Source organism: Eptesicus fuscus, chromosome 1 (genome assembly GCF_027574615.1).
Source record: "Eptesicus fuscus isolate TK198812 chromosome 1, DD_ASM_mEF_20220401, whole genome shotgun sequence".
NCBI lineage: Eukaryota > Metazoa > Chordata > Mammalia > Chiroptera > Vespertilionidae > Eptesicus > Eptesicus fuscus.
In genome coordinates, this window is record NC_072473.1 from 38,669,897 (window position 1) to 38,686,141 (window position 16,245).

The 16,245-nt window shown below is 43.3% G+C and overlaps 1 protein-coding gene across 1 annotated transcript; it reads right to left on the minus strand.

Annotated features, from left to right (window-relative positions):
- Positions 1-7,828: 7,828 nt before the first annotated feature.
- LOC103303650 (cytochrome c oxidase subunit 7B, mitochondrial) lies at positions 7,829-13,386 on the minus strand. Its single transcript, XM_008160659.3, has 3 exons — positions 13,244-13,386; positions 10,583-10,707; positions 7,829-8,030 (listed from the first exon to the last, which is right to left on the minus strand). Exons 1-3 carry the CDS (start codon positions 13,281-13,283, stop codon positions 7,956-7,958), a joined length of 240 nt encoding a protein of 79 aa, XP_008158881.1. The 5' UTR covers positions 13,284-13,386; the 3' UTR covers positions 7,829-7,955.
- Between the last annotated feature and the right edge of the window lie 2,859 nt (positions 13,387-16,245).

Sequence of the window (16,245 nt, forward strand, 5' to 3'; positions counted from 1 at the left end):
TTCTCCTCCAGCCGGCCCGAGTTTCCCTTTGGCCCCGGCCCCGCCTCCGCCCCGCCCTTGCCGCCCTTGCCGCCTTCTCCTCCAGCCCGCCCGCGTTTCCCTTCACCCCCGGCCCCGCCTCCGCTCCGCCCTTGTCCCCCGCCCCGCCTTCTCCTCCAGCCCGCCCGAGTTTCCCTTCGCCCCCGGCCCCGCCTCCGCCCCGCCCTTCTCCTCCCCCCCCCCCCCCGGGCTTGCTTGCTTCTTCGAAGCTTTACTCCCTTCTGCAGCTCTTGGCTTCTTTGGATGCTGTCTTGATATGCAAATTAGCCGCCATCTTTGTTGGGGTAATTTGCATACTCGTCCTGATTGGTTGGTGGGCGTGGCGTGGCTGATGGGCGTGGCTTAGGTGTAGCGAAGGTGTGGTCAATTTGCATATTTGTCTATTATTAGATTAGATGAGCAAAGAGGTTTCTTTTTATTGTTGTTAATCCTCACCAGAGGATATATTTTCCATTGATTATTAGAGAGAGGAAGAGGAGGGAGGGAAAAAGAAGAACAGATTTATTGTTTAAACCAGAGTCCACTCTCCCTTAGTGAAGAGAGAGAGGGAGGGGGGAGAAACATCGATGTGAGACACATCGATTTGGTTGCCTCGCCAATGTGCCCTGATGGGGGACAAGGATCAAACCCGCAACCCAGATACATGCTCTTGACTGGGAATTGAACCCAATACCCTTCAGTGTACAGGCCAACACTCTAACCACCACTTAGCCATGCAGGCCAAAGCAGAGAGGTTTCTTGAGATGGAATCTACTCAAGATGTTGTGAATGTTGTTGAAATGGCAACAAAGGATTTAGAATCTATATATATAAAAGCCTAAGTGACCATTACAACCAGTCGCTATGATGTGCACTGACCACCAGGGAACAGATGCTCAATGTAGGAACTGTCCCCTGGTGGTCCGTGTGCTCCCACAGTCAACCTCCCATGTCTGGCCAACCTCCCACAGTCCCTCCCCCCCGGCCGGCCAGCCCCGATCAGCCCCAATAGCTGGCCAGGCCGAGGGACCCCACCCGTGCACGAATTCATGCACTGGGCCTCTAGTATTACATAAACTTAGTTGATAAAGCAGTGACAGCTTTGAGAGGATTGGCTAACTCCAACTTTGAAAGAAGTTCTACTGTGAATAGAATGCAGTATTGTGTGCTCTCAAGAAATCATTCATGAATTGATGTGGCAAACTTCATTGTTCTTATTTTAACCCTTTGCACTCGCTTGCTTTTTTCTTGATTCCTTTTTTCTAATGCTAACCGTGTCGAGTCACACTCGACATCCGAGTGCAAAAGGTTAAGAAACTAGTGACCCAGTACACAGACTCGTGCACATTGAAAGGAAATTAATTAGAAGAAATCCTATATAATAAATAGGTAATATGCCTCACACTGTTGCACAAGATGGCCACCCCCATGTGGTCAAAGATGGCCACCACAAGATGGCTGGCAGGGGAGGGTAGTTGTGGGGGACCAGGCCTGCAGGGGAGGACAGTTGGGGGGGACCAGGCCTGCAGGGGAGGGCAGTTGGGGGCAACCAGGCCTGCAGGGGAGGCAGTTGGGGGGACCAGGCCTACAGGGGAGGACAGTTGGGGGGGACCAGGCCTGCAGGGGAGGGCAGTTGAGGACGACCAGGTCAGCAGGGGAGGGCAGTTGGGACAATCGGGCCGGCAGGGGAGCAGTTAGGTGTTGATCAGGCTGGCAGGCAGGTGAGCGGTTGGGAGCCAGCAGTCCCAGATTGTGAGAGGGATGTCCGACTGCCGGTTTAGGCCCGATCCCTGATATAAAAACAACAGCCCTAGCTGGTTTGGCTCAGTGGGTAGGGCGTCGGTCTGCGGACCAAATGATCCCGGGTTCGATTCCAGTCAAGGGCACATGCCCTGGTTGCGTGCTTGATCCCCAGTAGGGGTGTGCAGGAGGCAGCCAATCAATGATTCTCTCTCATCATTGATGTTTCTATCTCTCCCTCTTCCTTCCTCTCTGAAATCAATAAAAATATATATTTTTAAAATTTATAAAAACAAAAACATGATAGAAAAACAATATATATTTTAAAAATTGATAAAAATGACTAATAAATTGATTAAACTTATTCGAATATCTCCCTGTATACCACATTAAGAGTAAAAACACTTTCAAAGTGCTTGACTAATTTCCCTTGTGATGAAGAATTTACAACTTCGTCACACACTTTTTTTAAATAAAATATATTTTTTATTGATTTCAGAGAGGAAGGGATAGGGAGAGAGGATAGAAACAATGATGAGCTTCATTGATCGGCTGCCTCCTGCACGCCCCCTACTGGGGATCAAGCCCACAACCCCGGCATGTGCCCTTGACTGGAATAGAACCTGGGACCTTTCAGTCTGCAGGCTGACACTCTATCCACCGAGCCAAACCAGCTAGGGCATCACACTCTTTGAACTCGAGAGAAAGCAACATATAACTGACCATGTTGGAAAACAGGTTCAGGTAGGAATATTCCTACTCTGTCTAGAGTTTGTCCTTGTGATTTATGACATGAATTTTAGCTATTATTTTGCCAAATAAATTGAATTTACATATATCATTTAAAAGAGCATTCGCTTTCCCTGGGTCCGGGTGAGACCATGTGTCCCTGGATCCGGGTGAGGCCTCGTGCACCTAGGCCCGGGTGAGGCCACGTGCCCCTGGGTCTGGGAGAGGCCAAGCGTCCCTGGGTCCGGGTGAGACCATGTGTCCCTGGATCCGGGTGAGGCCTCGTGCACCTAGGCCCGGGTGAGCCCAAGTGGCCCTGGGTCTGGGAGAGGCCAAGCGTCCCTGGGTCCGGGTGAGACCAAGTATCCCAGGATCCGGGTGAGGCCTCGTGCACCTAGGCCCGGGTGAGCCCAAGTGGCCCTGGGTCTGGGAGAGGCCAAGCGTCCCTGGGTCCGGGTGAGACCATGTGTCCCTGGATCCGGGTGAGGCCTCGTGCACCTAGGCCCGGGTGAGCCCAAGTGGCCCTGGGTCTGGAAGAAGCCAAGCGTCCCTGGGTCCGGGTGAGACCATGTGTCCCTGGATCCGGGTGAGGCCTCGTGCACCTAGGCCCGGGTGAGGCCACGTGCCCCTGGGTCTGGGAGAGGCCAAGCGTCCCTGGGTCCGGGTGAGACCATGCGTCCCTGGATCCGGATGAGGCCTCGTGCACCTAGGCCCGGGTGAGCCCAAGTGGCCCTGGGTCTGGGAGAGGCCAAGCGTCCCTGGGTCCGGGTGAGACCATGTGTCCCTGGATCCGGGTGAGGCCTCGTGCACCTAGGCCCAGGTGAGCCCAAGTGGCCCTGGGTCTGGGAGAGGCCAAGCGTCCCTGGGTCCGGGTGAGACCATGTGTCCCAGGATCCGGGTGAGGCCTCGTGCACCTAGGCCCGGGTGAGCCCAAGTGGCCCTGGGTCTGGGAGAGGCCAAGCGTCCCTGGGTCCGGGTGAGACCATGAGTCCCAGGATCCGGGTGAGGCCTCGTGCACCTAGGCCCGGATGAGCCCAAGTGGCCCTGGGTCTGGGAGAGGCCAAGCGTCCCTGGGTCCGGGTGAGACCATGTGTCCCTGGATCCGGGTGAGGCCTCGTGCACCTAGGCCCGGGTGAGGCCACGTGCCCCTGGGTCTGGGAGAGGCCAAGCGTCCCTGGGTCCGGGTGAGACCATGCGTCCCTGGATCCGGATGAGACCTCGTGCACCTAGGCCCGGGTGAGCCCAAGTGGCCCTGGGTCTGGGAGAGGCCAAGCGTCCCTGGGTCCGGGTGAGACCATGCGTCCCTGGATCCGGGTGAGACCTCGTACACCTAGGCCCGGGTGAGCCCAAGTGGCCCTGGGTCTGGGAGAGGCCAAACGTCCCTGGGTCCGGGTGCGACCATGTGTCCCTAGATCCGGATGAGGCCTCGTGCACCTAGGCCCGGGTGAGGCCACGTGACCCTGGGTCTGGAAGAGGCTAAGCGTCCCTGGGTCCGGGTGAGACCATGTGTCCCTGGATCCGGGTGAGGCCTCGTGCACCTAGGCCCGGGTGAGCCCAAGTGGCCCTGGGTCTGGGAGAGGCCAAGCGTCCCTGTGTCCGGGAGAGACCATGGGTCCCTGGATCCAGGTGAGGCCTTGTGCAACTAAGCCCGGGTGAGGCCACGTGCCCCTGGGTCTGGGAGAGGCCAAGCGTCCCTGGGTACGGGTGAAGCCAGATCCTTGGTCCGGGTGAGGCCATGCGCCCCTGGATCCATCCGGGTGAGGCTGGGTCCCAGGCCCGGTTGAGACCACGCGCCCCTTGGGTATGGGTGAGGCCACGTGCCCCTTAATCCGGGTGACGCCGTGCCCCTGGGTTCGGCCGAGACCAAGCCAGAGGGAGTCGGACCTCCATTACCACCATTTGTCCACCATCCAGAGCTGAGGGGTCAGTGCTGACATGTACACATAAGGAACTACTGGACATTGAAATTGGGTCTCAAAAGAACTGTTGGTCCAGGGGGAAGCTCGCTACAGATTGATTCATTTGCCTGTCAGCATAACTATTATTGCTCGTCTCACATTTAGTTCTTGTTAGTATATATCTAGTGACATATGATCTCGCTCATCTAGGGGAAATGATGAACAACATAGACTGAGGAACAAGAACAGAACCAGAAGCAAGGAGGCATCGATCGGACTATCGGGCCTCAGAGGGAGGATAGCGGAGGGTAGGGGGAGGGGGAGAGTTCAACCAAGGGACCTGTGTGCATGCATATGAGCCTATCCAACGGTTGAGTTCAACAGGGGAGTGGGGCATGCGTGGGGAGAGGGGTGGGATTGGAATGGGGGGATGAGGACAAATATGTGACACCTTAATCAATAAAGAAATATAAAGTAAATTAAAAAAAAAAAAAAAAAGAGCATTCGCTTAATATTAAAAACCCTGGCTAACAAGTCAGGTCTGTTTTTAACTTTTTGCCGGCTTCTTTCGGCTTCAAAGGTACGTTGTGCCAATAGTTGGTCTTCAGACATATTCTGTTCATGACACCACTTTCTTTCAGCTTCAGAATGTCAACAAAAACAACCAAATTGACAATCAACAATGACAGATCGAAACACACACATGCAATTGGCACCAGCAAGGGCTCTATGTGTATTGCACATGCGCGAGTCAACGTTTATTTTTAAATTGCCAGTGTGTGTCATATGTACCAGCCAATCAGTCATATGGTCAGTCAGCCTTTTTTTACTAAGACTAGAGGCCCGGTGCAGAAATTTGTGCACTTGTGGGGGGGAGGGGGTCCCTCAGCCCAGCCTGTGCCCTCTCACAGTCCGGGAGTCCCACGATCAATTGCCCCAAAGAGGTAAGCTCCGCCCACCCACCGGAAATCATGGGGCAATGGCCAGGCCCCTGACCAATCTCATCGCACCTGCCTTGGCTGACCTGGCACCAGTGGGTGTCATAGCATGGTCATCCGAAAGGTCGTTCTGCTGTTCAGTTGATTTGCATATTACATTTTATTATTATTATAGAATTGCCACAGCCACCCCAACCTTCAGCAACTAACACCGATCAGTCAGCAGTCAGCATCAAGGCAAGGCCAGCAAAGATGACATGCTAAAGGCAATAAAGTATTTTTTAATTATTTTTTTAATTTTAGAGAGAGAAGGAAGAAACGTTGTTGTTCCACTTATTTATGCATTCATTGGTTGGTTGTATGTGACCTGATTGGGGATCAAACCCGATACCTTGGTGTATCAGGATGACACTCTAACCAACTGAGCTACCTCGCCAAGGCCAGCAATAAAGTTTTTTTTAAATTAAGATATGTACGGCCCTAGCTGGTTTGGCTAACTGGATAGACAGAAGGGTCCCAGGTTCCATTCTGGTCAAGGGCACATGCCCAGATTGCAGGCTCAATACCCAGTAGGGGATATGCAGGAGGTAACCAATCAATGATTCTCTCTCATCACTAATGTTTCTCTCTCTTCCTTTCCCTTCCTCTCTGAAATCAAAAATATACTTTTTTTAAAAAAGGTATGTACAGCCGAAACCGGTTTGGCTCAGTGGATAGAGTGTCGGCCTGCGGACTCAAGGGTCCCAGGTTCGATTCCAGTCAAGGGCATGTACCTTGGTTGCGGGCACATCCCTAGTAGGGGGTGTGCAAGAGGCAGCTGATCGATGTTTCTAACTCTCTATCCCTCTCTCTTCCTCTCTGTAAAAAATCAATAAAAAATAAAAATAAATAAATAAAGATATGTACATTGGCCTGGCCAGCATGGCTCAGTGGTTAAGCATCAACCTACACACCAGGAGGTCACAGTTTGATTCCTGGTCAGGGCACATGCTTGGGTTGCAGGCTCAATCCCCAACTGTGGAGCGTGCAGGAGGCCGAACAATGATTCTCTCTCATCACTGATATTTCTGGTGCACTCTCCTTTCTTCTCTGAAATCAATAAACATATATTAAAAAAAAGATATGTACATTATCTTTTAGGCATGTTATGGCACTTAATAGACTTCAGTCCAGTGTAAACATGCCTTTTAAGTGCACTGGGAAACCAAGAAATTCATATTATTCACTTTATTGTGGTAGCCTGGAACTGAACATGCAGCACCTCCAAGGTCTGCCTGTATTTCATATAAAAATATTTCAAATGTTTGGTTAAATGTAAATCCTTATCTACATCAGGTAAATTTGGAGATTCCTAAAAGCCACTTATCTAATAATAGTATCAAGTAAGTTAATTTTTTAAATCTCTAAGTTAGCTAATATAATTTCAATTTTCTGAAATTCAATTTTCTACTTACTTGAGTTGTATCAACAAACTACTTCCTGAGGCTTACTTTACAGCTTTTGATCAAGAAGCAATAAAACACATGTTGTAAATATGCTTTCTTTAGTTAACAGCTTACATATAAAATCTAGTGTAATAATGAATTCAGGATCAAAACCCAAAAGTTGGTAGTTACAGAAAGCCAACAGCAGAGGTCACTGATAGTAGATAAGTGAAAAACTATTTGACAGATCCTTTTTAAAATATCATAAACATCTCAGAAAAATATGCTGAAAAATCTAAAAATCTAATTATGCAGGGTTGAGGGGATCAATGGGGAAAAAAAGGAACATCTATAATACTTTCAACAATAAAGACAAATTTAAAAAAAGATCTAATTTAGATAAATGTGTCACAGGAACCAAGGAGCTCGATAGTCTTCAGACCTCCTAGGAGTTCATTTGATAGACCATTCTTACCTTTGGTCCAGTGGCACCCTAAGTTCTCTTGGCAGAAGTGAAAAGGAATTAATAATGCAAATTCCAAATATAAACATAAATAGGAGGTAGAAAGTAGTAGGCATAATCAAGATGTGGACATCAAATTTTAGCTCAAAGATGACCTAAAATAATTCTGTGATCACTTATTCATGAACTATAATTTCGGCCTACTATAAAGTTGACTTCCAGGTGATAGCCAAGTTTTCCTTTTCACACTACCTCATATAGAAAAGTTATATGCTGCCAAAACCGGTTTGGCTCAGTGGATAGAGCGTCGGCCTGCGGATTTAAGGGTCCCAGGTTCGATTCCGGTCAAGGGCATGTACCTTGGTTGCGGGCACATCCCCGGTAGGGGGTGTGCAGGAGGCAGCTGATCGATGTTTCTCTCTCAATGTTTCTAACTCTCTGTCCCTCTCTCTTCCTCTCTGTAAAAAATCAATAAAATATATTTTTTTTTAAAAAAAAGAAAAGTTATATGCTATTTACGAAGTTATATAGCATTTTTATTTTATTAACACAAAGGTTAAATAAATGAAAAGTGATCAAGCTTGCTTTCATTCACAAAAGAAACAAACAAACCTACAATGAAGGTTTCAAATGTACTTTATTTCTCCAATCATGCCATATTTTAATGGGCACACAGTGCTTTCACTTGCCATCAATTATGAGTTGGTTTTGAAATAATTCATTATCACACCAACTGGGATGATTACTAATCTCTCCATTCCTTTGGGGTGACTCTGCCAACAGGGGACAGGTTCCATTCTATTCCAATTTGTGTTGCTGTCTGTAATTAAAAAAACGCTGTCAGTTATACATGTTTAAACCAGAGCCTACTCTCCCTTAGAGACTATTTCTTAAAAGTGACAAAGGTATTCTGCTATATAAGTGAAAAACAAATAGAAACTCATTGGGATATAGTGCCCTCCAAGTAGTGCCTTCCTCTAATTGCTGTACTAATTCTCTAGAGCAGTGATGGCGAACCTCTGACACACGTGTCAGTGCCATTTCTGATGACACTCGGCCGCTGAGGCGGCTGCATGCCGAGGATGAAACATTTATGTTATTTAAACTATAAATATCGCGAAATAATGTTTTTCCCTCAAAGGGACACACTACCTGAGTTATGCTGTTTTTTGACGAAGTTTGAAACACCAAGCTCAAAAGGTTGCCCATCACTGCTCTAGAGCAATGCTGTTCAATAGAACTTCCTGATATGAAGGAAATGTTCTGTATCAGCATCGACCAATACAGTAACCACTTAGCTGCATAGGACCACTTCTATAATATCCCTTCATAAAGGAGGACTTCACCTCCAAAGTGCCCCAATAACACATTTGTTCAACATCTGTTTCTTCTTCTAATTAAATACACTCACATTTTAATAGTATATCCAATTTCGGGAAGATCAAAACAAGAATGAAAAAGGCCTATTAAAGTATCTTTGTTTATTAAGGCAAATAATTTTTATCAATCAATTTTTATTGATTTCAGAGAGGAAGGGAGAGGTAGAGAGAGATATAAACATCAATGATGAGAGATAATCATTGATCAGCTGCCTCCTGCACGCCCCACACTGGGGATTGAGCCCTCAACCCGGGCATGTGCCCTTGACCAGAATTGGACCCAGGACCCTTCAGTCTACAGGCTGACGCTCTATCCACTGAGCCAAATCAAATTGTATAGCCAGGCTGGTGTAGCTGAGGTGGTTGAGTGTCGTCCTATGCACCAAGAGGCTACCAGTTCCATTCCGGGTCAGAGCACATTACCCAAGTTGTGGGCTCCATCTCCAGGAGGGGGTGTGCTGGAGGCAGCCAATCTCATCCATGCTATCTCTCTCTCTCTCTAAAAAAAATCAATAAAAATATATTTAAAAAATAAATAAAAGCCCTAGCCAGTTTGGCTCAGTGGATAGAGCGTCAGCCCACAGACTAAAGGGTCCTGGGTTCGATTCCTTTCAAGGGCTCGTACCGGTTGCAGCTTGATCCCAGGTCCTGGTTGGGGCGCGTGCAGAAAGCAACCAGTCAATGTCTGTCTCTCACATTGTTTCTCTCCCTGTGTCTCTCCCCCTCCTTTCCACTCTAACAATCAATGGAAAAATATCCTCAGGTGAAGATTAACAAATAAAAAAACAAAAAATAAAACAATAAGATTAAATAAGATCAACTTGTATATTAATTATAACTTCAAGACTCCTACTTTTAATCAGCGAGTTAAGTGACTAGTAAGTAGGTTGTTAAATGTATGATGTGAAAAAATTAAAATATTGAAAGCAACTAATTTTATATCTCGTCCATCATAAATATTGTACTCAGTTCTGAGGGCAGAATTTTAGAAGAAAAACTAATTCAGTGAAGGAAGGTGACCCAAGATGGTGAAAACCCTAGAAACCATATAACAAAAAAATGACTGAGAGAACTAAGGGTATTTAATCTGAAAGAGAAGATCCAGGACACATGATAGCAATTTTTCTAATATCTAATGGTTAATACATGGAAATAAGATCAGAATCCTTGTGTTGCAATGCATTGATTGGCAGAATATGCAGGAGGCAGATTTTTAACTCAACATACAATCCTTTTAAAACAGCTATACAATGCCTGGCTAGGGTGGCTCAATGGTTGAGCATCAATCTATGAAGAGATCATGGGTTCTATTCCCAGTCAGGGCACATGCCCAGGTAGCCAGCTCAATCCCCAGTAGGGAGTGTGCGGTAGGCAGGTAATTGATGTTTCTCTCTATCCCTCTCTCTTCCCCTTTCTTTAAAATCAATAAAAATATTTTTTAAAAAATAAAACAGCTATACAACACAGAAGGGGCTGCCTTATGATCCAGTAAGCAACTTGTTACTGGAAATGTTAAGAATAGATGATGGCCTTGGCCTGTTTGGTTCAGTGGATAGAGTGTCAGCCCGTGGACTGAAGGGTCCGAGGTTTGATTCTGGCCAAGGGCACATATCTCGGTTGCAGGATCAATCTCTGGTCCTTGTTGGGGTTCCTGTGGGAGGCAACCGGTCGATGTGTCTCTCTCACATCGATGTTTCTCTCTCTCTGTCTCGCCCCCTTCTTTTCACTCTCTTTAAAAAATCAATGGGGAAAAAAAATCACTGGAAAAATATCTTCGGTTGAGAATTAACAAACATACAAAAAAGGAACAGGATGATGGATGAATGCTAAATATTGAGAAATTCCTGCACTGGGTGGGTGTGATTACATTAGAAAATCTCTAAAGTCCCTCCTAAGTAGAAATGTATTCTACTATATGAAAATATTTTGAATACATGAGCTAAATGGAAATGAAAAATATCTAAACCAGAAATTATCAATCAACAGTACTTACATATGTCCATGTAGTAACACAAAAAATGGCTCCACTAGCTAAAATAGCATTGCCATATTTGTCATGGAAATCAGGTGTCCTTTTCTGGTGGATCTGCCTTGCCATTGTTTGCTGAATGCTTCGAACTTAAAGAAAAAATATACAGAAGCATATCTATGAATTATCAGGAAGAGAATTATGTAATTGATACTGGCAAACAGGAAAGCCAAGGAAGTTAACTCTATAGTATTATGCAGTTCAATACAATGTTAAAACATATTGTAGCTAAAAGTACCTTACTTTGAAAGGCATCAGAAATGAGATGAATTGACAGATGAATAGATAAATGACAAAACAAATATAGCAAAATGTTAATTGTAGAATCTATGTTGTGCATATGTGGATGTTTATCATACAATTGTTCCAACTTTTCTATATGTTTGAAAGTTTTCATAATAAAACAGGGGGAGTGAAGGGAGGCAGGATCTGGGCGGAGGTGGGCAAGGGAGGGGAAATGTAATAGTGTCAGTAATAAAAGCATAGTAAAAAAATTAAATTGATTGCTCAATTAAAAAATAGTTGGGGGAAAATACAAAGAACAGGTGATGTCAATAAGATTCTTTACAAACTAGTATTTGTATCACAACTGAAACTTGGCTCATGTTCATTAATTTGAATATGACAAATTTTCACTCAAGTTTATTCAACAGTGCTCAACAACTTAACATCATAAAAGGGTAAATAAATTAAAAATGAACTTCAAATTAAAGCACACTAAGTGCTCATGACCTTAAAACTGCCCCCCAAAATTCCAAAAACTAGTCTTGGTTTTTAAAATAATTACTAATGAATACATTACCATGCTAAAGGAAATGGGGTATATGAAAATGTGTAAGACACAGATCCTGTCCTCAGGTTTAAAGGAGGATATTGGGCATGTAGACACAAATCACTATAATACAAGGAAGTAGAATGTTAGTTAAGCACTATGAATAGCAGGTAGGATTTAGTTATGTAGATGTGGGAAAGGGGAATCTGAAAAACAAGGTAGACCGAAAAGGTCAGTGTACTAGAAAACTAGTTAATTTGGTTAAAGGACAAATGAGGTGCATAGACAAGCAATAGGGGGTAAAACTAAAAGGATTATGGAGGGCCACTGTTTGGGTTGAGGTAAAGGTTTTTGAGCAGAATTACTACATTAAAACTTCGCTTTTACTATTCTTTCAGTAGAACGAGTTTTCAAACTGCCTCTGGAGGCACTTTAGGAGGGCTTTGGAAAGAGCCAAGACTGGAAAATGCATATTCCCAGCTGTTGTTAAATTCCTCTCCAATCTAAGTGGTAGGTCCTTATTGTTTTAGAACCTCAAAAGGTATTTATGTACTAATGGAAAGCATATTAAAGAAATGGGAATCTCGACCATTCACTAGCACTTTAGAATATAATTGCTTCTGTATGATACAGTATGTTATTTCTGGATAGTTACTTGCCGATTTAATGGTTTCTTCTCTTAACTGCCTTAACGTATTTTTCACCTTTAATCTGACTTGTATGAGCAAACTTACAAACATTTCATAATATATTCTGAAAAAGTGAGTTTGTGAATTCCACATTGGAAAAAACAACCACAAAAAAGACAAATCCTGTTCCTGAGTTACAAGGCCCTACCAGCTCAAAGGGCAAATAAATTAAATTATCAAACAATTCTGCAAACACCTCAACATTCAAATCACCAAAGAGGATTTCTTTAGAGTTCTCCTTTGACAAGAAATGGTTTAGTTACCACCTATTAGTAATTTCATGTAATCCTCAAGAAATTTATGAGGTAAGTTTTGTTTACTAACCCCCTATTTTACAAAGAAGGAAAATGAGGTTCAGCTTTTTGCCCAAGGTCAAAGAGATAATAGGTGGGCATTTTATTTTAGATTACGAAAAAAGTCGGGCAACTACTTTTTGGTTATTGTCAAAGCTGCTTGAGTGTGCAGAAGACAGCCTAGTTATACCTCCAACAGCTCTATAAACGGAAAATAAAAACATGGCTAAAATAGCTAAATAATTGCTTAAGGTCACTTTTCATTGTAAAAACAAAACAAAAAAACTACTCACTTTACACAAGGTCACCTTCAGTGCAAATCAATCATGGAAATGACTTTCCTCTCTCCAATCTAGTGCATTCTAAATACGTGATACAGGTTTCAAATTTTCCCTGTACCCTCCTAACTTTTACATAAGAAATGATCTACAAATAACAAAAACCGCGGGGCTACCATTTAAGTTGTCTCCCCGTGATGAAACCCGATGAAGACGTAGATTTACCGCTTCCTCCATTTTGGTTACAGGAATTGGAGAGGAGGCTCTCCTATTTGGGAGGAGGAGGGGTAAATGTGCCCCCAAAGCTAAAATTAACAAAATTACTTAAGGAACAAGAGGTGTCCACCAAACGTGTTCTTCCCTGAAATCATAAGTTACTATTGAATAATTAAAAAGCAGAGCTAGGCTTTAACCCCAGTAACAGAAACAATCGGTGATTAAGTTAATGCTAAGGCTATCTTCCCAATTAGTTCGGAGACTAAGCACTTAGAATTAGAAGGTCGGGGAAGCAGGGGGAAGAAAGGGCATAAGCGACCACGAGGACAAATGGATAAAAGACCTTTGGAAATGATTTGATCACAATTTTTGCTCACCTGGGAGACGATTTAGCGCGTTTTTGGCCAACGGAAACATCGTGAAGCTGAAGACTACACTGCAGCAACTGCAGCTGCCGGTTGTTGGAACTTTGAGTCAAATACCCTTGCGAAGAAACCTGAAAAACAAAATGGCTTTCAGTAGGGCACGTTAATGAGAATTACTGAAATCTCGCGAGACCTGTGAAAACCTATAGAATTGTAACCTCTTCAAAACACGGAAAGATAAAGGCCTTTTGGGAAATGTAGTTTCACGCTTTATAAATGAATTATGTTACACCCCTCCCCCAACCTTGAAGCCAGGTTTAGGACCCTATAGAGAAGTGCTAAAGCACTGATGTTACTGAGTCATCAAAGGCACCAGCTTTTTAGGCGTGAGCTTGTATCTTGCTCCACACTAGTTCTTTCAGTTCCCCCCAAACTTCCTTCACTTTGATTTTTTTTGTCTCCTATTACTAGATACTAAGTCGTTTAACTTTTACTTTTGAAACAATTTCAAATTTAGAGGAAAGTTGCAAAAACAGTAAAAAGAATCCATACATAACTTCATTATAGAAACTTGGTGGGTGTTCAGCGTAAAATTCTTTCATTTTTTCTTCTTTGTTAATTCTCACCCGAGGATATTTTTTCCATTGCTTTTTAGAGAAAGTGGGAGGGGGGGAGGGGGGGAGGGAGGTAGATACACATCGGTTGCCTCCCGCATGCGTCGCAACTAGGACAAGAAACCCCTGGGTGTGCCCTGGCCGGGACTCTAACCACTTAGCACACCGGCTAGAGCCACTTTTTCTTTATGTTTGGAAATTTTCATAATAAAACATTGATGTGGAAGAATTCCTGTATACACATTAACAAGATACAAAACTTGTTAATATTTTGCCACATGTGTTCGCTCTCGGCATTTTTATACATGAATACATATATATACAGGGTATCCCAAAAATGTATACTGTACACAATTTAACAGCTGATAGTTCAATTGATGTTTCTTTCTTTTCCGATTTAACCCATTTAAATTAATAATTATTCAAAGTGTGTATACATTTTGGGGGGCACCCTGTATAAATATATGTGTGTCTGTGTGTGTGTGTGTGTATTTGCTTTTTTTCTGAACCATTTGAGAATAACATGCATGCATGGCCTTTACCCATTAATACATCAGGGTTCATTTTGTAAGAATAAGATATTCTCTTACATAACCACAGTACAGTTATCAAATTCAGAAATTGTCATAATGGTACAATACTAGTATAGCTTGTATTCCAATTTTACCAGTTGTTCCAATGTTTCCATCCAGAATTCAATCCAGGTCCTTGTATTGAATTTAGTTGTCATGTATCTTTAGTCTCCTTTTACTTTTATTTTTTAAGCTTTCTTTATTTTTGGTTTTTATTTATTTAAATAATTTCTTTCAAGTACACCACAGTGTACTTCTAGGATATATTCCTAGAAGTGGGAATATAAGTTTTATTCTTGCAGTTTTACATATAAAGTAAGTGTGGTAAAGAATCCTTCAATGACTTCTAAAAGACAAAGATCAGGTAATTCTAAGTGCAAGGATTGGTAACTGAACTTCTGATGCCACACAGGTCTGTGCTCTGTCATATTTTTGAAGAGTACAAGACAGTTATTTTGTAAAAGTTCCCTCAAATTGTATGTCTTGATGTTTCCTCATAATTAGATTCAGTTTATGTATCTCTAGCAGGAATGCTACATAACAGATGTGTCTTCTTAGGGCATCTTAATAGGAAGCAAGTAATATTATATTGGTAATGCCAACTTTAATAATTTGGTTGAAGAAGTGGCCTTCAAGTTCCTACATTATAAAATTACTATTTTTTCCCTTGTAATTAAAAGATAACATGAAGAATACATAGAAAATATGTAAATATCCTGTTCTTCATCAAACTTTCTTTTTTGTTTTTATTTATTTTTCTTTCTTTGTCAAACTTTCACCCACTAGTTTTTGTATCCATTGATGATTTTTGCCTAAATTGATTATTAGTTTGAAAATTGCATAAAAGGTTATTTTCTTTTTTTATATATGTTTTTATTGATTTCAAAGAGGAAGGGAGAGAGAGATAGAAACATCAATGATGAGAATCATTGATTGGCTGCCTCCTGCACGCCCCCTACCGGGGATTGAGCCCGAAACCCGGGCATGTGCCCTTGATCGGCATCGAACTTGAAACCCTTGAGTCCAAAGGCCAACGTTCTATCCACTGAGCCAAACAGGCTAGGGCAAAGGTTACTTTCTATTATTCTTTCTATATTTAATGGTGTATGTTCTACTGTAAAGATAAAATTTATCTTCTTTATTCATTATCAGTATGGATTTATTAATCGAATAGGTTATAATCCATTCTGATTTATTTTAATGAACAATAATGCCAGATGTGATCAGTAGGATTCCCTTCCATCTGGCTTGTATGTATGTCTTTTTCGATGTCTCCATAATTTTTATTTTCTGACACAAGATGTTCAAGGCTCATCTTGTACTTTTCTTCCCTCAGCACTGGAATCAGCCATTTCTCTAAGGCCCCTTAGTTTCTTTTAGGGATGGCATTTAGCAACCTAGATTTGGCACTAGGTGTGCTCATTGATATTAAAGTGTCATTAATTTCTAGTCCTTTTAGTGAATAGAGCTAGGAATATATCTTATGAATGATAAATTTATACTAATATGTACCTCCAATTCCAGTACAACCCCCAAAAGTTCTTTACTTTTCCTCGTTTCATATTTGTAGCTCCCTCCTTCCACAGTAAGAATCCTGGTTCTCAGCAACGTCAATGTTTTTACATACACTGAGTGGCCAGATTATTATGATCTCTGAACGCATAATAATCTGACCACTCAGTGTGTGTGTGTGTGTGTGTGTGTGTGTGTGTGTGTGTATTAGAGGCTCGGTGCATGCATGAATTTGTGCATGGGTGGAGTCCGGCCAGCCTGGCCAGGGGGAGAGGACATGGGCGGTTGGCTGGCCTGCCTGCTGGTTGAACTTCTG